General features: G+C 33.6%; 2 protein-coding genes across 7 annotated transcripts in view; one reads left to right on the top strand and one right to left on the bottom strand.

Moving 5' to 3' along the window:
• Positions 1 to 24,036, bottom strand: part of LOC129941487 (serine/threonine-protein kinase unc-51) — a 97,037-nt gene that overhangs the window by 36,378 nt on the left and 36,623 nt on the right. The gene's annotated exons all lie outside the window — the stretch shown is intronic.
• LOC129941488 (leucine-rich repeat and immunoglobulin-like domain-containing nogo receptor-interacting protein 2) lies at positions 3,120 to 14,288 on the top strand. Of its 6 annotated transcripts, none has more exons than XM_056050131.1 (8): positions 3,120 to 3,269; positions 4,769 to 5,086; positions 11,717 to 11,925; positions 11,979 to 12,226; positions 12,290 to 12,565; positions 12,720 to 12,942; positions 13,082 to 13,318; positions 13,383 to 14,288. In XM_056050131.1, exons 2-8 carry the CDS (start codon positions 5,034 to 5,036, stop codon positions 13,535 to 13,537), a joined length of 1,401 nt encoding a protein of 466 aa, XP_055906106.1. In that variant the 5' UTR covers positions 3,120 to 3,269; positions 4,769 to 5,033; the 3' UTR covers positions 13,538 to 14,288. The 6 variants fall into 6 exon arrangements, with proteins under 6 accessions (XP_055906106.1, XP_055906105.1, XP_055906103.1 ...); XM_056050130.1 differs by having other exon boundaries at positions 4,756 to 5,086; XM_056050128.1 differs by having other exon boundaries at positions 3,120 to 3,433.

The following is a 24,036-nucleotide window of genomic DNA, read 5'->3' as shown; positions in this document are numbered from 1 at the left end:
ACATTGCCAGTGATTCCTCGCTCTACTTTTGCTGCAGATTGCCAGACAATTTCTGTACTGTTGTTGAAACTAAAAATGATCTGATAGAGAGTGTCTTCCCAGATATAATAAATAACTATCTAAATCACAATTGGCTCAGTAATCGTGCTATTTTGGCAGCAACAAATGTTGATGTAGATGTAATTAACTACCAGATACAACAATTATTACCAGGCGATATAATTTCGTTTAAGTCAATCGACGCTACTGTCGATGAAGACGAGGCAGTAAAATTTCCAATTGAATTTTTAAATTCTTTAGACATATCAGGAATGCCACCACACAATCTTAGGTTAAAAATCGGATCACCGATTATTCTTCTGCGTAATTTGAACCCCCCTAAACTATGCAACGGTACACGTTTGGTACTCAAAAGAATCACCGGAAAAAAGTTTAAAGGAGAAATCGTTCTGTTACCGCGCATTCCAATGATACCGACAGATTCTCCAATACCTCTCAAAAGACTGCAATTTCCTATCCGTTTAGCTTTCGCGATGACTATTAACAAATTACAAGGACAAACAATGTCTATTTGCGGCTAAGACTTAGAAAATCCATGTTTCTCTCATGGGCAATTATACGTGGCCTGTTCACGTGTAGGGAGACCATCGAGTTTATTTGTGTTGACAAAAGACAGGCTGACGAAAAATATTGTTCATCGATTGGCACTTCAGTAAACTTTAACTGTGATTTTATTTTATTTATGTTAAGCATAGTAAATTAGTGTTCAATATTATCTATTAAATCCTTCCTTAATTACATTTGTATATTTAGTTTTAATATTTTGACTTTCAAGCTTGGGAGGTTGTTGAAAGTATATCTAGTTGAGCCACTGTGTGGTTACTTGAAAGGCTTAAGGCTCTGTTCGCAACAAGTAGAGACAGAGAGACAGTAGAGACAGAAAGGGCTCTCAAGAAAATTGCGTGGATAGTTTTTTTTAGCATAGTAGTTTAAAAAGGTTAGAACTAAAAATCTCACGAATAAATAACGCTTGAATTAAATTTTACATTATATATTGTAATGATATCAAACAAATTTTTGAAAAAAAATCCAACTGACGTTTTTTTATAAATCAAAAAAACTGAAAATTTTACTGAAAAACAAAAATGTAATCTCCAAAATAAATGTATGCAGCGAGAAATAACGTGTTTGACAACTGGTAAAATTGATAAAAAATATATTGACAGTTTTTTTTTTTTATAAAAAATAAAAAAATAAAAGTTGGTAATAATTAATTTTCGACTTAAATATATTTTCATAAATTTGAGATTATGGCTCGAAGTTTTGAGGAAAATCGATTGACAGTTTTTTTTACAAAAAATAAAAAAGCTAAACAAAATTAATAAAAGTTGGTAAAAATTGATTTTCGACTTAGACATCTTTTCAAAAATTTGAGATTATGGCTTTAAACTAATTTTGTCATATAAAAAAAACAGTTTGCAACATTCGGTAAAATTTTGAGAAAAATCTAATTGAAAGTTTTTTTTACAAAACTATAAAAACCTTAACAAAAAACAATATTGAAACTTGGTACAAATTTACTTCGACTCAAATATCTTTTCAAAAACTAAAAATATTGGCTTCAAACTGAGTTCATCTCACAGAAAATATTGTTTTCGACATTCAGTAATTTTTGTTATAAAAATCCAACTGAACGTTATTTTTTCATAAAAAAGTTAAATCTATCTATGTACAAAAAATAGTAAGCAAAATTGTTAGAAATTCATGTTCGGTAGAAGATATTGTCTTCAAACTAATTTCATTCTTTAAATTTGTATTTGGTTATATATAAGAAATAAAAGGTTTTAACAAATGCAACTTAAATTGTTAAAAAAGAATTTGCGACTAAAATTCTCGTTTACAAAAATAGATTTTCATCATATGCAAAACATTGTTGGTAATGTTTTTAATTTTTAAGAATAATTCAACTGACAACTTTTTTAACAAAACACGTTAGCCTACAAACATTTTAAGCAAGACAAATCAACAGAAGGGATATGAAGATATCAGTGTAAGTCGCATCCCAGCCTCTTTTTAATATTGAAAGAAACCAAATTAAGAAAACAAAATACCAAATTTGAAGTCAATTAACATAATGCAGGACAGTCCGATGGACGGAATCGGGGGACATCCTTTTTTTACTTCTCTATCGTTATGTCATGTTTGATTAAAATATCGAGTTCGAAATTTTAAACGAATGCAAAACTTGTCATATAGTCCCTATATATGGAAAGTAAAAATGAAATTGATAGAACCGGTAACTTTTAATCATACATTCAAATATCTCCACTTATAAACTTCAAGAGATTATTATTTGTCTTCATAATAAAATGGAAACATAAGGCAACTCTGGTTTTGTACAGTTTTACTAAAATTTAAGAGAAAGTTATTAAGAGAATGGCAAAAGCTCTTTTTGGTAAGCTTACAGTTAAAAGTTATTTACCTATTGCACATGCTCTGCGCCCGAGTTGAATACCTTTAGCACAACAACGTTTACTTTTCCGTAATATCACCTTTAAAATAACTATGCTGCCTTTTTATTTTATGTTATTGTGAATAATCCGGCATTTCAATGCACAGAAGGAGAGGAGGGATAAACCTCTTAATCGAATAAAGATTCACACAAGTGACGTCACAAGTTCATCAGAAATAAAAACCAGTTCGGAAAACAATAACAAATAAAATTTCGAGAGAATTAGTTGATACGAGCCCAACCAATCTCAAATTCTCAACTCCACTCCAACTTATAACGCCTCGGCATGAATGAGCGTAAAACAAAAAGAGTCAATCGGAGGCAACTCGAAAAACTATAGATATGCTGGCTTGCTGCATTTTGGAAATACAGCAGCGCCACCAGCGGCGCGGCGGCGGCAACACAGTCAAAATAACAACAAAAACCTACTCAAAATCTAGACGATTCACCCCATAACACAATTTACAGAGCAGACAGTTTGTTTTAAGCTCAATTCATATGAAAACGCTTTCTTGGGCTAGCCTCTAGCGCTAACATAGGCAGAAGCACTCTAACTCTAGCAGGCTGCCAAATCGCCATCGCCAGTCGCCACAACGAACGATTGAGTAGAATTAAAAAACTGAAATCAGTTTTTGGTACTCTCTCATTTGTGACGGTTCGGTTTGGTTCGTCGGATACCCTTGTCTGGCATTATTCGTCCACTGTTCACTTTGTGTATACTTTCTCTTCCTTTGCTGTCTGACTTGTCTGTCTATAGGTTCGTCTTGCAGGAATCGTTCGAAGTCGTAAAAACAAAAAGTTGACCAACCGCATATTACCTATTTCCCAGAACCAGGAACACAACTTAAGGATATTAACTTCTGTCTTTCTAAATTCTCAAGTCGTATCAAGAAAAAAAGTTTAAGGAAATAAGAAACAAAGGTCATTAAACCTAACCTTAACACAACTTCTAAAAAATCAAATAATAATAATAATAATGTGCATGCTAAATTTGACATTAAAGTGACATATGTAAGTGAGACTAACGTCATAATACTGACGCAACTATAAAAAAAAACACAAAACGCTGCCGCATTAAATTCAAATAAACAATTTTGGGAATTTAATTTACAAAATTATTCAAATTTAACAAAATAAACATGGAATATGTACTTCTACAACCTCAAAACATAACAAAAGCTTCACCGCCTGCGTTTCTTTATCAACGCACAGAATATAGATGGCATTGTTTTTCTAACATTTAAATGTTAAATCGTAGGGTGATTTTTAGATTACTATGAAAAACTAAAACGGTGAATTTATTATGAAAAGGGTGAACTTTATGATGAGACCATATCGCGTCGTCGTCGTTGTGGCTGGAGTTTTTGAACTACCGTTAATTAGTGCATGTCGAATTTTATAAATGAAGTAGAGTTCACATTCAATGTAAGCGTTTTTGAGCGGAGTGGAGCATGGAAATATAAATCACATGTTATTTAGAAATGAATATAAAATGTTAAGTTCTGCTAAAGTTTGATAAGGGAGCGTTCAAATTCAATATAAAGTTCAGTTAACAAAGCTAAAATATCAGACATTTCCTGGTTTTTACTTTCGAAAAATTTGTCGCATGACGGCGCGTGTTTATAAAATGCTCATTAAATGTGAACTCTGCCTTAACTTTACAAATAGATATTTTGACTGTTGACCTGTCAATGCTTTAAAACTCAAACAGCAATAGGCCTGTTCGAATGTTTGAGAGTGTCTTACAATTCGCAGAATCGTTTCTAAGAACTAAAACAAAATTGTTGTTTAAAATTAAAAATTGTTTTAGTACTTTTAAAAATAGAAAAGAAATAAAAAATAAACAGATACTGATTTTTGAACATAGAACACATTTTTATAATAAACAAAAAAAAAAAAGAAAAAAATACAAACTACGAAACAAAGTTGATAAGATAAGACATAATATGAGTGTTAATCAACGTCACACAATAATTCAAAGTATTTATATTTTATTCAAACACTTGTCTAGAAATTCTCTTTTGTTTATAAAAATGAATGAGTGAGAATTTTTAAAACTCTCTATAAATGTAAAGATATCGCCTATTTGTAAATATAAAGATTCGACAGCGGTTATTGAGGCCGGTGGAGGCAACCGAAATGGTTATTTCATTGCGAACAATATTTTTATTTCAATTTCACTCATAATGTTTTTTTTTTCTTTTTAAATATTTATTTTCATTTACAATTAAAAAATTAATCAGCGTAATTTGACAGTTCGTGTTGTAAAGGTGTGTTCGATTACAAAATAGCAAAAAAAAAAGAGAATAAAAATAAAAATGCTTATCGGGCCAGTGACAGTTCAGAGTTCAATTTAATTGAATTCGTTATTGGTGCAAAAAAGAAAAGTGATAACAAAAGTGACAAGTTGTGCTCATTTTTTAAACGTACATAAATCCTTACAGTATTCTATTAATCTTAAATAAAGTGCAACTGAAGCGCAGAAAACAGCAACAGAAGCAGCATCAAGAAAATCACAATCATGCATGTCTACTACAAATTTGGATTATTTCTCATATTTATTGTTTCTATGAGGTAAATCAAATCAATATCATTTTATCAATGGGATCTCAAAAGTGTCATTGTTTTAACAAAGTAAAAATCAAAAAGATAGTTTGGAACAATATTTTGATAGTGCCCTCTACATTCATATAGATAGAAAGTTTTGTTCTGTCAAACATCTGTTGGAATAAAATAATTTAAAGCGACCTTCAAACGTCAATGTTATCATGAACATAACACTTAAAAACATGACCCATAAGGCCATCAATGTGGACATTGAACTTTGAATGGATATAATATAATAAACAAGTGGAAATGTATGCACGAGTATAAATGAATCGAAATTTAAAACTGTAGATAAGAAAAACACACAAACAAAATAACATGTTGTTTGAAACTAAAGAATTCTTCAAATATGAGTATATACAAAAAGGTATATACCTACGCGGAAAAGGAAAAGGTGTGCTTAGGGAATTTCAAGGGGGGTCGTCTTTCAATTACAAACTTGACCGTAAGCAAAGTCAAGGTTTTATGTTAAAATTAAATTTAAATTAAATCCCTTATAAATGAATGATGATGAACATAAGAATCAATTAGCAAAATTGACAGGTAGGCATAATGATATGTGGGAATGACATAAAACTGCGAATATATTTTTGACAGGAAAGGAATGAAATCTAACACATTTAGCAAAAACCGGAATAGTTAATGTCTTTTTATTTTAGATAACATATTACAAAAGGCGAGTTGTCAACACAAAACAGGTTTTTAGATTAAATTGTGCTTAAAAAATAGAGATAAAGTCCATTGGCTCATCAAAGTTTGTTTTCCGGATTTAAAAACATTACAAATGTTCTTCTTTATAAATTTTGCATTAGTCATTTCAATTGCAAATAGCTTTTAGTAACTGTGGGACCTATAACTTACACGACTTGACTTTTAATTGCGTAAATAATGACAGCTTATTTAAAAGCCCTACACAAAGATCATATAAGTAGATACATACCATAATAGAAAAGATAAATTGTGAACGTTCATATTATGATAGTTTAATCTATTGCATTACAATGACATTTGTCATTTGCAGTGAAATAGTTTTTAAATGGTTTCTGATATAATTTAGGCACCAGTTTTTTTTTTGTAAATTAAACGATGTGTCAGGGAGAAATATGCTGAATCACAAAAAGTATTTTTATTTTGAGTTCAATAAAAAAAAAGAAAATTAAATTAACTGACAATTCCAGGTAAATTGGTGTTGAATGTTGGTAGATCTGTTTGCAAGCGTTCTTTTTGAGTAATTGTTACTTCTGTCAACTGTCAACCGTACTGTCTTTTTGCAATTTTCAATATTTGTCCAACATTTTTAATTTGTATAGTAAAATACGAAAAAAATATAACTATGTTGACGAGAGAGAGAGTTCTTTGTAAACAACTGTGTTCCTTATTGAAAATTAGTAATTTGTATAAGAAGTCACAAACGATAAGAAGACAACAAATTCAAGGTGAATAAAGTAAAACCGCTAACGTCAAAAATTACAAATCAATATTTTGTTCATTGACACTTTGAAATAAAAGAGAGAGAGAGTTCTTTGTAAACAATTGTGATCCTTATTGAAAATTAGTAATTTGTATAAGAAGTCACAAACGATAAGAAGACAACAAATTCAAGGTGAATAAAGTAAAACCGCTAACGTCAAAAATTACAAATCAAAGAATGGGCGCATTCACAAACTTAGTGACTACGTAGTCAAAATTCAACTACGATGTGAATGTGAATGCAAAATTGCACTACAAAGCTAGTCAATCCGAAACTGTCATATTAATAAAAATGCAAATATATAAAATAAGAAACATTTGTGTTTTCAGAACTTTAAATAGTTTTGTTTTTCTTTTTAAATTCAATAAAACCAAATAGAAGATATAAAATGATTGATTTATATTTGTATTTAAATACCGGAAGAGTAATTTCATTTTAAATTCTTGTGCCCTTATACCGAGCAGCTGATTGTGAAACGTCAAAACCAGTGTGCACTTACTTTGTAACTGACATTTTTACACTACGTCGGAGAGGAAATTTCAACTACTTTTGCAGATAGATTTAGCCAATCAGAATCCCTTGCCTACGTAGCCACTAGCATTCTGAATTCGACCAATGTCAAATTATTTGTATTGGTCATTGAAACTTTAAATTAAAAATCGATAGGCCAATTTTCTACCTTTTCTGATGTTTAAAGTTTGATACAAATGTTTAAGTTAATTCGTCATCAAAAATATATTTGCATTCAAATATTACTTAAAAAGTAAATACAACAAATTTCCCTGGCACGATGCCACACATCTCCCTTCTTTGCACTTTTTGGTTCCCTTCCTTTGTTTAAAAAACAATCTTAACATGTTCATAAAATCACTTTTGTTGCCAAAAGGACAAACTGGATTATACAACAAAATTGCAGTTTAAAAACTTATACACAACCAAGAATTACCCTTTTAGCTCCACACGAAACCATTCACGTGCTTATAAGTAACTAAAACTTCATATCTTGCCAGCAACAACAACAAGATTAATCAATAAAACTAGTTCCATTTATAACAAGACAAAAAAAATCAATCTATAATCAACATAAAATAACCCGACTGCACGGACGACGCCGACAACGGACCGACAATGGACACATAATATGGGTCAAGAGCAAAAACGAATTCATTGAATTCACTTTTGTTTCACAGGGGACCATCCATAGCCATACAAGTTTATACATACCATAATTCTACCTATAGTATAGTTATAGCCTAAGATGATACATAATAATTGCTCTTTCGCACGTCAGAGCAAAACGGTAGCACAATCTGCTTTATTTAGATCAATTTTTTTTTAACACCATGATAAAGGCAAAAATTTGTGGTATTGTGTGTTTATCTTTTATGACAAGAAATTTATTTTAGCCATGTTTGATATTATGTTAAGGCAATACGAATGCGTGTTAGGTATGTTTGTTTTAACAATAAAACACGCAAACCATTTACATAATCCACTTTGACGTCTGTCATTTAAGCCTTAATTTAAAACAATATTAATTGGTTTTAAAAGAGTACTTAAATAGCCAGATTTAATTACAGAGTTTACAGAGTTCAAGATTCAAGTAATTTAACATTGTTTTTCCCTTATTTGTTATAACATCAAGAAAGTGAAACAATGTGACATAATAAGTTTGACTTTGGACTGTTTTCTTACATATCGTTAATGTACAACAATCTCCAAGTATGGAGAGGTTAGTAATAGACTTCAGAGCCTAATCACATTTCTTTGTTTTTTGTTTTTTTTGTTTCGGAAGATTATAACTTTTTTTTTTGTTTATAAGTTGGCATTACTGAAAAATTGTGAGCGAATCATTTCAAACAAAACATCATCTCTTTGTAGGGCGGCTTTAATGAACTTTGATTCCTCCAGCTGTGGTTGTGTATTTGATTTTAATTGTTTTATTGTAGTATTTGAAAATAATAATTGTAATTATTTTTTAATCGGCCGTTCGTCGCTTTTGCTTGACTTGTGGTAGGGAAGAATTTACTATAAAAACAATGAGCCACTTTAAATTACTCAACGTTAGGATGGTTGTTGTTCAAAGTCCATTGATACGTAGGTAAAGTTGCAACGATTAAAAGGGATTAAAATAGATACAAACTACTAAATGAGTTGAAAAAGAAACAGGAAATACTTTGCCTACGATGGTGATATATTATGCTTTACACAGTTGAATGGCTTTTTGTGTCGTTTTGAAGAATTCTCCCTCAAAAGGTTTACAGATTTCCGGGTTTAAGCGCAATCATTCTAGTTTTGTTTCTTCTATGGCGCTTGAACTTGAAGGGATTTGGTTTTGACCATTGTTTGGTTCAAGTTGTTAAATGAAAGTCAAATAAGAGTTCTTCCTTTGAAATGAATGCATTGTGAAACACAATAAGTAACAACTTAACGAAAGTTTTTTTTTAAACTGACAGTTCTAAACCGTAAAAGGTATTTTTTTATTTCTTATGTTTCAAAGGTACGCTTTTCAGCCAAAATTAATTACTAACATTATTGCTTTTAATAGTAAGAGGAACAAGTGTGCAAATACAGCTTTAAACTTAAAAAATGACGAATCTTACTCATGTCATGGAAACGTCAAGTTGACTAAAACAGATGTCAATTTCATCTGACATCTGTTTAAGGCATTCAACTTAAAGAAAAAAAAACTTAACTTAAGCCATAAAACTTAATTTGAATTTAAAAAAAAACTTAACTTAAGCCATAAAACTTAATTTGAATTTAAATGTTTTGCTATGAAAAAAAATATTAAAATACTTTTGGCATAATGTAAACGTACCTTTAACTTTATGTTTTCATAAAAGCCTCAGTAAGAAATGTTGATGACTATTTTATTATAGACTCTTTAATTTATTCAACAAAATTCCATTTGGTTTCTCTTTTATTTCATAAACAAAAATATTAAGATTAAGTTGCAAATACTTTATGATGAATCAAAACCAGTTTGAAGTTTCAGTGGAAGTGTGTAAAATCTTGATTTTTACGTCACAGAGTAGTTTCGCGGTTAAACTTTAAGAAATGACCTTCGAGCTATTTAAAAAAGAAATCTGCATTTATTGATTGTTTTTTGCATAAATAGTGCGTTCCACCGCAATTTCATCAAATATTGAAATATTTAAAAGTGAATAGAGGAACGGACTAATACTTTCTTTTGGGTACGGACTCCAAGTTACCAAACATAATTCTGACAACAAATTAATTGAATCTGTCAAAAAGCAAATAAATGCAAAGCGATTCCGTTTAAGGTGGGGATTTCATTGTTACACATTACATCTGTCAAAAATCAGTATTGCTTTAACAACTTTTTAAACCACAAATAGTCCTTTAGTATAAATTATATTTACAATAAACTATCCGAGAATTGATAGAGGAACAGACCTATACTTTCTTTTGGGTACAAACTTCAAGTTACCAAACACAATCCTAACAACAAATTAATTGAATCTGTCAAAAAGCAAATAAATGCAAAGCATTTGCGTTTAAGGTGGGGATTTCATTGTAAAATATTATATATTTCGAAAATCAGTATTGCTTTAACAACTTTTTAAACCACAAAGTCCTTAAGTTCTTAAGTATAAATTATATTAACAATAAAATATCCGAGAGGGTTTAGAGAAACTGACCTAAAAAAATAAATGAATTATGTGGCGCAACAGTTCTTAACCATTTCTGCGTGCGAGTACTTGCAGTGATGGAGGGGACCTACAGTTTATATGCCGAATCCGAACGGCTAATTTGAGAAAGCACTTTTTCATGACAAGAATTACTCTTGAAGGATTTGTTTACCCGTAAATAAAACTAAAGATGACATAGGCAGGGATCGAACCCAAGACGTTTGGCATGACAGTTCCACTAACCATCATGCCATGGGAACTGACCTATACTTTCTTTTAACTTCAAGTTATCAAACATGCTTCTGACAAAATTGAATGGAAGTTGTCACACAACAAATGCAGAGACAATAGAATTTAAGGTGGGGATTGCACTGTCGCAAATTTCATCTTGCAAAAACAAGTATTGCTTTGATAACAACTTTTAAAGCCACAAACATTCCGCCTTCCAACGAAAACCTCTTTGGCCCTTCATTGATACCAATTAGGTTAGATAGTATTATAATACATATATAGCCAATTAAACATGACAAGAAACCACAAGTACCGTTAACATTTAATATTGCCTCCCTATGAAACACAACCACTTTTTAAAACTCGAAGAAGCGAAAAATCCTATTAGTCAAGAAAATCAATAAAACTGTAAATGCACATTTAGGTCGAATTTTATTACTACAGGTACGTTTAAGTTTATAAAGCAAATTTTGTTTGAATGTATTGTAGATAGATAGTCAAAGGTATGTGTATTGTATTAAAATGAAAACTTATCAAAACTTCTTTGAATTTGATAAACTTTTATTAATAAATACTTAAGAAATATACGTACATTTTTAACTTTGAATAATAAGTAATAGTTAAAAATATAATCTTATCTTTTTCAATTCATTATTTCTTAACGAAAGTGAGATTTGCCGGTAGTTACTATGTCATTCAAAAGTTGTGTGCAAGTTAAATTTATGGCTTAAGATATCAAAATAAATGACTCCCCGGAAGGCATGAGCAAAACAAATATTACGACTCACGAAACTTTTATTTTTTTACTGCATTTACCATTTTTCTGTTGCTTTAAATCATTAGTGTCACAATTAGATCACTTTGAGGGCGATTTCATCGGCATTTTCCATTGGTTTTATAGATTTTAACCCCTTTTAGAAATTTAACTAGTAATCAATTCTAACCGCAATACTGGCTCCTCCAGAAATGCCCATAAGTAGAGTATAGAGATTCGCTCTTTAACCGTACTACGCGAATGTGGAATGCTTTACCACACTCTGCTTTTTCCAGTCATTGCAATATTCGAAACCAATAATCAGGACATCAAAAATTCCCTTGAGTGTGCGCTTCCATCCATGAAAAAAAAATTCCAATGAAATAAACAATGACACTCAATGACACTTTTAAGGGCCTATGACAATTACTTAAAAAAAAGCATAAATCACTGAAATGTCATATTATTTTTGTTTATTTTTTTAGTAAAAACTTCACTCAAGCATTTCCATCATCAAATCAAACCAACAGTTCTGATTATAATTATGATGGCGATTATTATGATGATGTAGATGAAACCACAACAAATCATCCAACAAGTACAACATATAAACCAACAATAAGTAAAAACTTCCTAACAGATCTGTTCGATAGCTCATTCAGTGATTCAAATCAATCATTGGATAAAGAAGAAGGTGACATTTTATAGAATAATTTTTTGGGGTTATAGTTTAAATTTTGTTTTTAGATCAACTTCAAAGAACAAATGAAACACCAAAATGTCCAAATAATTGCATTTGTCAAAATTACAATACAAACGTCAGTTGTTCCGGTATGGATTTGACAACCATTCCAACAGACATTCCACCAACAGCTGAACGCTTAGATTTAAGTCATAACAAAATAACGGAAATCCCTGTGGGAGTATTTAGCAGTAACTCGAAGTTGAAGGAAATCAATTTGGATGGAAATATGATAGCACATATTGACAAAGAGGTAGAAGAGAGGAAATTTTCAAAAAAAGCCAAACAATAATGAAATCCATTTTTTTGTTCTTAGGTTTTCAGTAGTCTGCCAAACCTAGACTATCTATCTTTAGCTAACAACAAACTGACAGATGTAGCAGCAGACACCTTCACTGAAGCATCTGAGCTGAGAGTTCTAAACCTGAGTAATAATTCAATAGTTTTGCCCACAGAAGGTTCATTTCTAAATCAGCCGGTGCTGAGAGAGCTTTTACTAAGAAACTCAAGTCTCACTGAACTTTACGATGAGACATTTTCTAATCTGAGTGGTTTGCATGTACTCAAAATGGACGGAAACTCATTTAATAAGGTAAGTTAACAATGGCAACACTTTTTAGTTCTCTCTTCTCTTACTTAAACAAAAAATTAAAGATAATCTCTTAATAAACTTTGATAAACAATTTAAACAAAAACAAAAGCTAACTAAAAGCTTTTTCTCTTATCTTTATCACTATTTTTGACAGAAAATCAATACTCTAGCTTTTCAACCTTTGAAAGAACTCATCAAATTAAAATTACCCGAACTCCATCAAGATAATATAGAAGAGCTCTGTAATGTTTTAAAAGCAATAGATAATATAAGTCTTAAACGCTTCGATATTAGCTGCTTCCAGCTAGTCAATGGAGATACCTTTAATCAGAGCTTAATCTTTGTCACAGATGCGCCATCTTTAATTCCAACAAAAAGTAAGTTGTTTATTTTTTTATTGTCTTCTCTATTTTACTGTTTTTTTCCTGAGTTGATGGGAAGAACGGGGTAGAGAAGGGGGGGGGTATGAATTTAATTCAATTGTTTAAACTTTTGCTCTTTCGCATGATTATATAGCTACAGCTTCTACTACTTCCAAGCCCACTATGAAGTCTGTCAACGCATCAGCTGTGGCTATGGATGTGATGACGAATGCCAATTTGTCAGAGTTAGAGCCATCCAGTGACGGAGGTGCCGCAGCCATGGAAGGAACTGAGCTTCCACACATACTCGCCACCACGGCTTCGTCGTCAACTGAGAAGGCAGCATATCAGGTGCCTATTTCTCAGGAAGCCATAAATTACGCCCTGATAAGTAAGAGAGATTCTTTTTTTTTTTAAATAAGACAACACTTTTAATAAACTTGTTTCTTCTTAAGGTATCATCGTAATTGCCGTCATTGGCCTAATTATCGGGTTCATTTGTCGAAAAGACTTTGGAGGAATAAAGACAAAGTGCTGTAGAACGCGGAAACCACCGCCGGGGGACCAAGTGAGGCCAGCTGAAGAAATTCCATTGAATAAAATTGGATAAGCTAAAGAAACAGTCTGGCCGACAAAAACCGAACAGCAAAGGAAAATTTAAAAAAACAAGTCTATTGTAAGATATAGGCACAATTATTTAATTAAGTATTTTTGTTTTTTCTTTCTCTGCAAAAGGACCAATATTGCAACCAACAAGAACAGAAATCAGAAAAATCATATTTGTTAATGTATTTATTAAATTAAAACGTTTTTTTAAGTATTTGCATCTTTTGTTATATAATATGTAGGTCATATGTCAAATTCCTTAATTTAAAGTTTGTTATTTAAAGAAAATGGTTTGTTCTTCATGTTTAATGAATTATATCAAAATGCTAATAAATTGCCAATAGTTTTGTTTTTGTTAAAGAAATAATAATATTGAAATAGTTTAATTATTTAAGAGAATATTCTTTTAAACAGCCAATTATATTGTGTTCCATAATGAAAAATATGTATGTTTACAATATTGAGAAGTTTGTTATTACTTTTTTGTTTCTTAAATTATGTGTTTAGTGTGTAGAAGAAGATTAATTTAATTATTAAGGAATATTTATAAGTTTAAGATGCCTAGTCCTAAATAAGTTTATATCAATGTAGGATGTGCTCGCAGCAATTTACTTCCACTATAAGTTGTTATACACAAAATTCAAACAAAAACAAAAATAGAATTCCTTGTTGGAATGCACAAAACCAACAAAATTTTTTGACATTTAATAATTATTAAATAAATATAAAATTGATATTGAGATGGTTTAAAGAAATAGAATTGTGTCTTATTTGATGAAGTTAATTTTGTTTACCATCGGAATCTTGCATTTTCAAAAGAAAAAGTATAAAATTAAAAAGGCCCCAATAACAAAATCTGCAAGTATTCATTTTATTTTATAGGTAGGTAGAATTGGCGATCTCAAGGCAACCTAGCCTGAGATCCAATTAGCGCTGTAGTGCGCCGTTTTGATACCGAAAACTCGTTTGACCTTTGATTGAAAGGGATAGATTTATAGAGAAGCTTCATAGCGATTATGTTAGAGCCATTTTGTCGCATTGAGAAAAAAAGATTAGGTCTCTAATCTTTGTCTCAGATAGCTCATCGAGTTCTTGAAAGAATGCTTTTCCAAAGCATTTCATTCTGGTGTTTGCCAAAGCCGGAAATTTGCAGAGGAAATGGATTATGGTTTCACTTTCTCTTTGGTCACTACAGCTACGGCAAAAGGTGTTGTAAGAGATACCCAACTTCTCTGCATAACTCCTATAGGCCAATGTCCGGTACGAACCGCAACAATCCTGGCTATGTCTTGCCTTGGCCTGCATAGAAGATCGTTTGTACGGGTTTTGTTATAGGTGGGCCATATCTTCCTAGATATAATGCAGTTGGGTAAATTGCTCCACCTTCGGTTTGATTCAGTTTGGTAGATAGAAAAGATTTTACCCTTTATAGCACCAAGAGGAATGTTAACCATTTCCGCAAATGAGCTATGATGGGCCGATCCTTGTCTGGCTAGCTCGTCAGCCCGTTCATTTCCCACGATACCACTATGGCCCGGAACCCAGATCAGGGTGACACCGTGGTTAATATTCAGGTTCGCAAGCTCATCGCGACATTGCTGGACCAGTTTAGATGAGGATATGGCCAAGTTAATGGCTTTGACAGCTGCCTGACTGTCTGTAAAGATAGCCACATATCGGTTTTGGTGTGGGTTTTTGTTTAAGTATCTTACATGCCTCCCTTATTGACAGCAGTTCAGCCTGAAAAACGCTAGCAAAGTCAGGAAGCCTAAAGGATTTGGCTACATTTAGGGACTCAGAAAAGATCCCAGAACCAACTCCGCACTCCATCTTTGAGCCGTCAGTATAGATGGGTGTGTCGAAACCTATCGACACGATGTCATCCTCCCAATCTTCTCTCGATGGGAAAATAAACTTAAAACCCTTACTAAGGTTTAAAGTAGGAGTGCAGTAGTCAGTGTCTACCGAGATAATATCTGAGGGAATCAATTTGGTTGTGTTGCTGTGACCGTAAGGTTTTGACAACCAGCTATTTGATTCCTTCAGCCTAATAGCGCTGCAGGAAACTATGTATTTAATAAAAAGGTCGATTGGTAGAAGATCCAAAATAACGTTTAAGGCGTCCGTTGGGCAAGTACGCATGGCCCCTGTGGTACCCACGCAAGCTGTTCTCTGAACCTTCTTTAGCTTATTAATTTTATAGGCTTTGCTAAGAGTGTACGTCCATAAAATCATCTTCGACTGAAGTCCCCACTTTTTGCCGAAAGTTTTGCTGCAGGCATAGAAGGCAACACAGGCCTTCTTAACCCGTACTTCAATATTTAGTTTCCAGTTTAGTTTAGGGTCGAGTATAACTCCCAAGTATTTTGCACTGGAAGACAATGATAGGATTTGACCATTGAGTCGATGTAGCGTGAAGGGCGGTACTTTAGTTTTGGTGGTAAAGAGCAACAGTTGAGTTTTACTTTGGTTAACTCCTCGTCCACAACTCGTGGCCCAGTTGCTAACTTCTTCAAAGCTGACTCCGTGATTTCACTAATCACAGAGGTGTACTTTCCTGACACCAATAGCACCAAATCATCCGCGTAGGCTACCGCCTTCACTCCACATCTCTCTAATTCAACGAGAATTGTATCCATGACCAGAAGCCATAGAAGAGGCGAAAGAACACCACCCTGGGGTGTTCCCCTACTCACGTGTTTTGTTGCGATTGTATTGCCTAGAGAGGCTCGAATCTTCCTACCACTGAGCATGGAAATAATCCATTCTCGAATGAAGTCTTCTACACCGAACTTAACGAGCGATTCTTCTATGGATTCGGTAAGGAAGTTGTTAAAAGCACCTTCTATGTCTAGGAAGGTGGCAAGAGTAAATTCTTTATAATGGATTGTTTGTTCTACAGTACGCACTACCTCATGGAGGGTAGTCTCCGTAGATTTGCTCTAAAGATAAGCATGCTGAGAGCTTTCGAGAGGTCGTCCAACTAGGATTTCTCTTATATGGTAATCAACAATGCGCTCCTAGGTTTTAAGCCCAAAAGATGATAAGCTTATTGGTCTGAAATCCTTCGCGGATTCGTGACCTCGCCTACCCACTTTCGGGATAAAAACTACTTTGATCTGTCTCCACGACATGGGCACATGTTTGAGAAGGAGGCTTCCTTTGAAAATTTGTTCCAGCCATGGAGCTGCCACATCATGCAACTTTTGAAGCATAACTGGCAGTATGGCATCCATGCCTGGGGAAAAAAAGAGAAAAAGTATTGATGTCCCACAAAATATTTTCTCTGGTTATAACGGAATTGACTTGCTTCATATGAGCTACGTTTAGCTCTGTGGTTTCAAGCGATTCGGGGTTATCACTCTCGCAACCCGGAAAGTGCGTCTTCATCAGTAGCTCAAGAGATTCGGCTGGAGAGGCTGTCCAGGTTCCATCAGGCTTTTTTAGAAATGAAGAATTACAATGTTCCTTCCATAAAACTTTGCTGAGCCTTGCGGAGTCCTTTATGTCTTCGATTGATTGACAGTATTCTCTCCAGCCTTGTCTTTTGGCTGATGACAGGGCTTGTTTGTAAATTTTAAGAGAGTCTTTATACGGTTGGTAAAACTTATGTTTGTGGTAGATATTGAAAATTGTCCTCGTCATTTTCCTAAGACTCGACAGTTCTTCATTCCACCACGAAGGAAGGGTTTTACGGCTATATTTTATTTATAATTTATATAATTATTATATAATATATAATTTATCTATTTGTACTTCGAGGTATAGACTAAAGGGATTTTGCATTCTTCCAGCCTATTAGCAATTATCAAGGAGACTTATTTTTTATTTTTTATTCTTAAGCTTACTTACTTAAGGTGGCGCTACAGTCCCTAGCTAGCTGTCTCAAGTTTCGCACACCAAGTTGGATGGGGTCGTCTCCCACCTGGGTGCGCCACCTGAGTCGCGGTCTTCCTCTACTGTGCCGTCCGTCCCTCGAGATTGGATTCGAAGACCTTCCGAGCTGGAGCATTGATGTCCATCCGCTCTACGAGACCTAGCCATCTAAGTCGTTGGACTTTAATTCTGCTAACTAGGTCAGTGTCGCTGTACAGCCCGTACAGTTCGTCGTTATATTTTCTCCTCCATTATCCATCTATGCGTATGTGACCAAAAATCGCCCGAAGAATTTTTCTCTCCAAGCATCCTAAGACGCTCTCATGTCTTATAGATGGTGATTTTAGATGCTCGAGAGAGGACTTTACTTCTCAATTACCTCCTAAGTCCAAAGAAGCAGCGATTTGCAAGAGTTATTCTTCGTTTGATTTCAGAGCTGGTGCCGTTGTCTCTACTTATAAGGGGAGCCTATAGGTAGACAAAAAGTCGTTAACTGACTCGAAGTTATAGCTGTCCATGGTGACGTTTTGTCCAAGACGTCGTTGTTCAGTGTCCTTTTTTGATGACAGCATATACTTGGTCTTGCCCTCATTGACCACTAAACCCATCTTCTTGGCTTCCGTCACAATGCTCAAAAACGCTCCACTGACATCACGCTTTGATCTTCCAATTATATCAATATCATCTGCGTATCCAAATAATTGGATGGACCTTTGGAAGATTGTGTCTCTAGTGTTGACGGTTGAGTTTTGCACAATTCTTTCCAGAACGATGTTGAAGAAGTCGCATGACAGTGCATCGCCTTGTCTAAAACCTTTTTTGACATCAAATGAATCGGTAAGATCTTTTCCGACCTTGATAGAGCAGCGTGCATTCTCCATCGTCGTTCTGCACAAACGGATAAGTTTGACGGGGATGCCAAAACTAGACATTGCTCGGTAAGATGCGTGAACTGCGTACTAGCTACCAGAACGTCTCGCCCCGCAGCGAAATCGGGCGAAATCGATCAGCCTGAATCCGTTGTCGGAGGTGGTCTCGTGCAGGCTTTATCTCCCGATTATGCCACCAAAGATGTCTTCTCTTCCTAGCTTGGCATTAAAATCTCCTAAGACAATTTTAATGTCATAGCCAGGGCACTGCTCATATGTCTTGTCCAAGAGCTCGAAGAATATGTCTTTGGTGTCTTCATCTTTCTCCTCTGTTGGGGCCTGCGCGCATATTAGGCTTATGTTGGCGAATTTAGCCTTGATGCGGATTGTCGTGATGCGCTCGCTCACACTGTTGAAACTCAAGACTTTTTGCCAGAGCCTAGTTCCAACAACAAATCCAAATGTTCTCGGTAGCAGTCGCCGTAGTATATATCGCAGTCTTTTAGTTTGCGTTTGACAGGTCCATCCCATCGCACTTCTTGGATGGCGGTAATATCTGCTTTGCAGCAGTTTAGGGCTTCCGCTAATTGTTCGGTTGCACGTAGTCTGTTAAGGGACCTAACATTAAACGTATTGATCCGAAGTTCGTTGTCCTTATTTCGTTTGCGTGGGTTGTCAACAGTGAATCCGTCCGTATCCGAGAGAGTATCGCTAAAGGTATTTTTTACGTGGCTAGGAAGTCACCCCGACGGCACAACCCCCAACCTGGAGGGCCAGATCCTTAGTATAACTCCAAGGAAGGGGAACCGGATACCGCTCCTTACAGGCCATGTCGAAGAAGCCCTATAAGGTGTTTTTAATTCACCTCATCTTAATTTTAAGGTCTATTTGAGATGAAGGATGGCAAAACAATTTGTTTACAATTACAATTAATAACAAACTGATGGCGATTAGGAAAATAGGGGCAATCGTTTTCTTAGGAAACATTGGATCTACTTTGATTTTCTGCACATTGCAATGGAAATGGGAAATTAAATTAAGATAAAGATAGAAGAAAATTTCTAAACTTAACAGTACTGGTGTATTCATAAACGTCAGCCTAACTAAAAACTGCGTTATCTGCATTGATAAAGTCAGATTGTCGAACTGCAGTACCTATCGTTCATAAACGTCAGACTGTCGTCAGCGTCGGGCAGATTGTCCAGCTGAATAAAGTTGCTTTGATAGAAAGTACATTTTTTGGGAGCTGACCTGAGCTGCTTCTATTCTAAGGGCTGTTGTTTTAAGTGCTCCTTTAGATTTCCGGTAGCATTCGTTAACGGCTATATCGAGGATTTCTAATTTTTTTAAGATGTCCACATGTAGAGTGTTATTCCATGCTGAAGGGAGCCTTCGACAAGCGCTTTTGTTATTTTGAGGGCCGTCGAGGACATATCATTCTTAGAGCATTGTTCCGGCTATTTAATTGGTTCGTAGTGTTTTTGATGTGAATATTCCATGTTAGATTGCCACTGATTGATATACCGAGGACTCCAAGTTATTTTTTTAAATTGACGTTTTTGCGAATCACCTCTGCAGAAAAAAGAAATGTTCAACATCCCCGCTTGTGATTTATTTTTTTTTGTCTGCACAATTTCATTTTATATTTTATGTAAAAATGTCCCTTATCAAATTTGTAAAGAAATAAGTCATATTTATTTAAAATACAAGTCGAGATGGACTTGTAGCTTGCCTGAGAAGTTTTCTGTAGACAATTAAGTTTTTATTGGTTTTTGCACGATCAAATTAGGTTAGAGGTTGGTGAAGTAAAGTTCCGAATATACAGACTGGGTCAAAAGGTACATTCAAAGTAATTGTTGACAGCAAATGAAGTCCCTTATGTTGTTTGAACCTGCTCATTGTCTGAACCCGACTAATCCTAAAGAGCCTTGCACACGAGAGCGAACAACGAATGAACGAATGGACGAACAAACGTGATTTTACACATTTCAAAAAGTCAATTTCAAACAAAAACACAATTAAATTATAAGAAACCAATTGACACTTATGTTAGGATAATAAAATTAAAATTGAATACATAAAAAACTAAATTAGTTCCTATTTATCTTATCTCTTTGTACTACAAAAGATATTAATCTTAATGTACAAATGTTAATAATATGTATACAATAAATTGAATTGAATTGAATTGAAATTAGCATTTTGTACTCTAAAACAAGACAATTTGTTAGCAACAAATTGCAATGTGATTGCTACAAACTGTCAAACTCTATTCGCGTTCCACATACAATCCACACTGCAACGAATAAATTGTTCGCGCTCAACTTAACCTCAAAATTATATCTCTCTTATTTAGTTTGTTGAAAAGGGTAATTATAAATTGACATTTCGTCGCTGTCTGCGAATAGAAACAAAGCTCATGTGAAAGAAAAGTCAAAATATGCGAACATCCACAGTTCGCAGTTCGCAGTTCGTAGCTCATGTGCAAGATACTTAATTGTGTCAAAATTTAAGCAGTTTATACAATTTTTCTCTGATTTATTAATTGTATGCATCATTTAAATGAAAATTTTGCATAAGTCAAATGGTAAAGTAAAACACTGAACAGGGCAAAAATTCAAGGGTTTGACAGAGAAAAAGTGAATAAGAACTCTTAAAACAATTAATGAAGGAAGAAGTAGGTTGCTCTCGCAAAGAAGGTAAATTTGTGGATCAATAAAAGTTGATTATATTCAGGCGCCAGTTATAGCTATCATTGAAATCGATCCGGAAAAAGTTTTGAATCGATATTTAACGTTCTTTCACTTTGATTAAAAATGAAAACTATATACTGATCGCTCGGAAAGCACACAAAGAATTTTTTTGAGAAAAAAAGTGTAATTACGCATTTATTTTTCCCTAAAAATGTAATTTTCTATTTTCCGGACGGATATTAAATTTCCTGAACAGCTGATACTTTTATGTTCAAAAGTAAACCGAATCGTTCCACTTGTTTGTGTTCCAATTTCACACAATTCCAATGACAGATTTCTGTCAGGAAATTTTGTTCAAACTTTCAGAGCAGATGCATATACTCTTAACATTTATAGCCAAATTAATAAACGTGGAATAGCAAAGGGTTAGGTCTTATTCCATGGACTATGTTCAAAATGTTACGAATAAAACAAAATTCCTACTAAGTGATGTTTACTAAGTTAAACCACCGAAGAAGGTAGTTTAGTAAAGGATTAAGATCCAAATGTGTCAAATTTGTTCTGAAATAAACAAATAAGTGAACATTGCTTATTTGATTTTTTTATAATAATGCGTGCTCGGTTTGTCGAGTTTTTAAATCAGTTCCATTTATTAGACAATCAGCCCTCAACCAACAGAAAAGGAAAAATATACAAAACCAAGTATAACCCAGCGCAAGAGAAGGATTTTGAGGAAGAAATATAGGTTTCCCAAGAAAAATATGAGGACATTGATGGCGGTTGTTGAAGATGACCTAAATGGGGGCACAAGAGGGAGACAGAAAACAGACACAAATTCGAAAATGACAATAATCAAAGACACTCTTTGAGTCTTTGATAATAATTTTGACAAAAACATATAAACCAGATAATTCCTAGGTGTGTTTACAAATGATCACAATTTGCTGTCAAAATCCATCAGAAAAAAAACAAACAAGTCTACGGAACTTTGTGGAAATTTATAATTACCAAAGGGAATTTTGGTAAACGTCACCTTAATATTCCACGAACACTTTGTTTTTATTAATGGAACATTTTAACACAGCTTATTCCCTGGTTTAGTATACTCGGGGAATAAAGATGGAATTTAGGTTTCTATGATGTCTGAACCTGCCTTTGCCCTGAGATTAGTTAATTGACAGATTTCACAAATGTTAAAGTAACATTATTGTTATTTAACGTTTTAAAGAAATTCATTAAATGTAAATTGTGTACATTATATTTGAAAGTGAATTTGAACTCAATTGAGCCAAAGAAGTTCAAATTTGTCATTTTCATGTTTCATTAGAAATAATTGACTGATGTATAAACTACAGCTTGTTTACTGTTAATTCTGTATCTTTACCACTACCCGGTTTAAGAACACGCGTTTTAAAGGTCAGTTTATTGTAAAGTCAGGGTTTAAATTAAAGTTTCAATTTATACATACTACGCCCATTGCACGTATGCCACTATCCCTGAAGAATTTATCATATCATGCAATTTTTCGCGGTATGAGGAAAGAAAATTGGTTAATTAGACTAATTTGCAAATTACATACTTTTAATTGCTAAAATTAACGAAGTGCTGTAAATTTAAAACCGAAATGGCAATAACAAGAAGTTAACAAGTTGCAATAATAAAATGGATCTTGAGTATTTTTAATAGTATCTGATTCAATGATTTTTAAATTTAAATTTATAAATTTCGGTATTAATTTTAATTCACTCTCATTTAAATTCAACAACATACAATTTCATAATGGCACACATTTTCAACTGGAATACATTTTTATTTTGAAACAAAACTAGAAATGAAAAGTAAAAAATAAAATGACGCAACATTTTAGCAAAGCGTGTATTGTTTTAATTTTTGCATTTACATATATTTTATTTTAAACAAAACAATGCGGAACAATCTTTGTTTAAGTCAATATTTGTTTTTAAAATGAAGTTTTTTAGGTATGTATTATTCATCCGAAATTTTATTTTAGAAAATAACAAAGAATAGTTGAGTTTGCACAAACTTGTGAATTTATATTGTTTGAGTGTTAAATAAAAGATTACCAATTATCCAAAGGCTGTACCTTTTTAATGAGCTTATTGTTTTCTTTTTTTGCTTTTTAAATGTTAAATAATATTAGAGAATTTATGTTTGACGAAAAAGACATATAAAATGACATTTTATGAGTAGAAATCACAGATATGTATGTACTTTAAATGTTTAGAGACAACAAAAAAAAAAACGATTTATTTAAAAGAAGTTATATCAAGCTGTTTAAGAAATCTCGAACTACAATCGAAAACGATCGCCAAACTCTTTTCCGACCAAGTAACCTTTTTAAAGTTCTCTGATGATAAAACAATGTATCAAGAACCAGTGGCAACATTGCCAAGATGCAATCAGAGAAATCGCGTTGGGTTTCAAGCAGCCATCAACAAGAAGCCCCTAGGCTGTTTCTTTTAACATAAGTTTACATGCAGCTATCGGTATACCTATCTCCTCCCTTTCAGGTCAAATAGGCATGACGGTTCCATTTTTAGCGAGTTCATCGGATCTACAATTTCCTGTGATGTCTCTGTGGCCCGCAAGGCTGCACCCAACAGAGGTGAATGTTAAATTGCTGTGCCGCCCCATCTCTAAAAGAAACAATCGACAATCGAGGGCCGTGTTTGAGATTTGGTTGAGACACCGTCAAGAGATTTAATAGCGGCCTGACTTTCAGAGAAGATGCGGATATCAGAAGTTGATATCACATTTTGTTTTAGCGAGGATAGAACTTATTTGAACGCTAAAATTTATGCTTGGAAGACGCTAAAATGGTTAGGGAGGCGGAATGAGATGTTTAGATTAAGCTTTTCTGAGTACCACTACCAACTTCCTCATTTTTCTTGGATCCATCGGTAAAAAAAATTAATGCTTTTGTCATCCAGGAGTTTTTTGTCTTCAAATTCATCTCTGGATGAAATGGATACCTAAAAGTTTTTTCCAAATTGGAGTTTAGGAATAGTGTAGTCTATGTACTTTGGTCTAGAACCAAAGAGGTT

The sequence above is a fragment of the Eupeodes corollae genome, chromosome 1 (assembly GCF_945859685.1).
Source record: "Eupeodes corollae chromosome 1, idEupCoro1.1, whole genome shotgun sequence".
In the NCBI taxonomy this organism is placed as follows: domain Eukaryota; kingdom Metazoa; phylum Arthropoda; class Insecta; order Diptera; family Syrphidae; genus Eupeodes; species Eupeodes corollae.
Note: the sequence above shows the minus strand (reverse complement) of the source record. Positions and strands in the feature narration are given on the sequence as shown.

Excerpts from the sequence above, each read along its gene's own strand:
- LOC129941488 (XM_056050131.1), top strand. The coding sequence starts at position 5,034 with ATGCATGTCTACTACAAATTTGGATTATTTCTCATATTTATTGTTTCT. Across the intron at positions 12,227-12,289 it reads TAGCACATATTGACAAAGAG|GTTTTCAGTAGTCTGCCAAA; the intron begins GTAGAAGAGAGG and ends TTTTGTTCTTAG. Across the intron at positions 12,943-13,081 it reads ATCTTTAATTCCAACAAAAA|CTACAGCTTCTACTACTTCC; the intron begins GTAAGTTGTTTA and ends ATGATTATATAG.